The following is a 2,792-nucleotide window of genomic DNA, read 5'->3' as shown; positions in this document are numbered from 1 at the left end:
GTAAAGGCTTTGCACAGAACTGTAATCTAATACATGAAAGAACACACAATGGAGAGAAACCTTATGAATGTAACCAGTGTGGTAAAGCCTTTGCAAGTAACAGTCATGTCCGAAGACATAAAAGGACACATATTGGAGAGAAACCTTATGAGTGTAACCAATGTGGTAAAGCCTTTATGCAGAGGAGTCATCTTCTAAACCATGAAAGAACTCACACTGCAGAGAAACCTTATGAATGTATCCAGTGTGGTAAAGCTTTTCTATGTAACAGTACTCTCCAAATACATAAAAGGACACACACTGGAGAAAAACCTTATGAATGTGGTAAAGCCTTTGCATATAACAGTATTTTTCTAATGCATAAAAGGACACACACTGGAGAGAAACGTTATGCATGTAACCAATGTGGTAAAGCCTTTGCACGTAACAATGATCTCCTAGAACATAAGAGGACACACACTGGAGAGAAGCCTCATAAATGTAATCAGTGTGGTAAAGCCTTTGTCAGTTACCGTAATCTTCTAAGACATAAAAGGACACATGTTGGAAAGAAACCTTATGAATGTAACCAATGTGGTAAATCCTTTACACAGAACAGTCATCTCCTAAATCATAAAAGAACTCACACTGGAGAGAAACCTTATGAATGTTACCAATGTGGGAAAGCCTTTTCACAGAACAGTATTCTTCTAATACATAAAAGAACTCACACTGGAGAGAAGCCTTACAAATGTAACCAATGCGGTAAAGTCTTTGCACGTAACAGTCATCTCCTAAGACATAAAAGGACACACAGTGGAGAGAAACCTTATGAATGTAACCAATGTAGTAAAGCCTTTAAACGTAACAAGACTCTCCTAATACACAAGAGAACTCACACTGGAGAGAAACCTTATAAATGTAACCAATATGGTAAAGCCTTTCCCCAGAACAGTCATTTGGTAGTACATAAAAGAACTCACACTGGAGAGAAATCCTATGAATATATCCAACATGATGAAGTCTAATGCATTTCAGGCTAGTTCCTGAAAACAAAAAAAAAACACCCTGGAGAAAAATCTTATGAATGTAATCAGTGTGCTATCACCTTTGTACAACACAGTCATCTCCTAATGTATAAAAGTACATATTGCAGAAAATCCTTATGAATTTAAACAATGTCATAAAGGCTTTTCATGTAACAGTCATCTAAGACGAGAATACATATTGAAGTGACCATTATCACAAAGCCTTTGCATGCCATAATAATCTCCACGTACGTAAAAGAATACACACTGGAGAGACACATTATGAATGTAACCAATGTGATAAAGCCTTTTCGTGTAATAGTAAACCCCTAAGAATTAAAGAACACATACTGGAGAGAAACCTTATGAATATAACCAATGTGTTAAAACTGTTTATCTTCAGAATCATCTTCAAAGTCATGTAAGAATCACTACTGGACAGAAAGACTATGAATGTATTTACATGGTGAAGTTCCTCATTTCTATAATCATCATGAGAGAATTCATACAGGAGATAAATTTTGATTGTGTTAAAATGTGAGGCCTTTGTACATATCTATATTCTTTATCATCATAAAAGTTTCATACTGGAGAGAAATTCTGAGAATATAAGCAATATGGTAAGGCTTTGTGTTCTTCGTTCCACTGAATCAAAGAAAATAAAACACTATGTCAATGCATATGACAAAAATTTATTGTCATCCTGACATTACTGGTTGATGAGGGCCACATAACATTCTTTGGAACTGAACTGTGATACCTATCCATCCATTCAGACAGAAAGTTACAGAGGTTCTGAGCTTGAAGACTGTAAACATCTGTGCTGTTTTACAACTCTTTTAAAATCAGTCAGTGTTTAGGGATATGGGATTGGTTTATATCACCGAGGAAGGTACCTGATGCAATAGGTTTTACAGTCCAAACAGTTGTATCCATTTGTTCTTTTGTGGTTAGGAAAAGGTATTCTGTTTTAAGAAACAGAAGCTATAAATGGAACAGACATGTTTTGGGAAACAAAAGATGAATGATGAAAGTTTCTCTTCTTTTGGGAAGTCTCTAGCTTTCCTATGGACTATGAATGTAAGCGTATGTTCATCCTATAATTCAATGGAGACTGATATCTAAAAGGCAATATTTAGGGCAAATTACTTTTGCAATTTTTGCGTTTCACAGTCATCTTCAAGTATATAAAAGAACAGATAGTAGAGAGAAACCTTACACATGTAATCAATTTGATACAGCCTTTTCTTAACAGTTACCTCCAAATACATAGAAGAATACATACTGCAGCAAAACCTTATGAATAAGCAATGTGGTAAAGCGTTTTCATGTACTTGTTTGTGAAATCATGAGAAAAAGTCATTGTGCAGAAAAACCCCATGAATATATAGTCAGTATGGTACTTTTCCTCATCATGGTACTGTTATAGAAGAGTAAAAGCCGTAGTGTGTGAGCAACCTGTTACAGCCTTTGCATACCACAGTAATCTTTGAGAACATGAAATAACTCATTCTGAAAAAAAATATTAGGATAAAAGATTTGTTAAGATCTTTGACCCAGCAATGTGCATTCAGTTACAGGAGATTATTTGGGAGGAAAATTCTAACAAGTGTCAACAATGTATTCATGTATTATGGCATTTATCCTTATTTTGTTTCCAATTGAAAGATCATATGGACAAAAGGCCTATAAATTTAAATCATAAGTTAACCGTTTTAGATTTCACAATTCTCTTCAATTTCATGATATAAATCATCTAGTTGTAAAATTTATGTATGTGTATTG

At 34.6% G+C, this 2,792-nt stretch overlaps 1 protein-coding gene across 1 annotated transcript in view; it reads left to right on the top strand.

Annotated features, from left to right (window-relative positions):
- The window catches only part of LOC129681275 (zinc finger protein 431-like), an 8,059-nt gene extending 6,627 nt beyond the window's left edge, over positions 1-1,432 (top strand). Inside the window, 2 exon segments of the mRNA XM_055613180.1 lie at positions 7-1,112; positions 1,256-1,432. Of these exon segments, the coding sequence (XP_055469155.1) occupies positions 7-1,112; positions 1,256-1,432 (1,283 nt within the window).
- The last annotated feature ends 1,360 nt before the right edge of the window (positions 1,433-2,792 follow it).

The sequence above is a fragment of the Psammomys obesus genome, unplaced genomic scaffold (assembly GCF_907164565.1).
Source record: "Psammomys obesus unplaced genomic scaffold, mPsaObe1.curated_primary_1811, whole genome shotgun sequence".
In the NCBI taxonomy this organism is placed as follows: Eukaryota; Metazoa; Chordata; class Mammalia; order Rodentia; family Muridae; genus Psammomys; species Psammomys obesus.
Note: the sequence above shows the minus strand (reverse complement) of the source record. Positions and strands in the feature narration are given on the sequence as shown.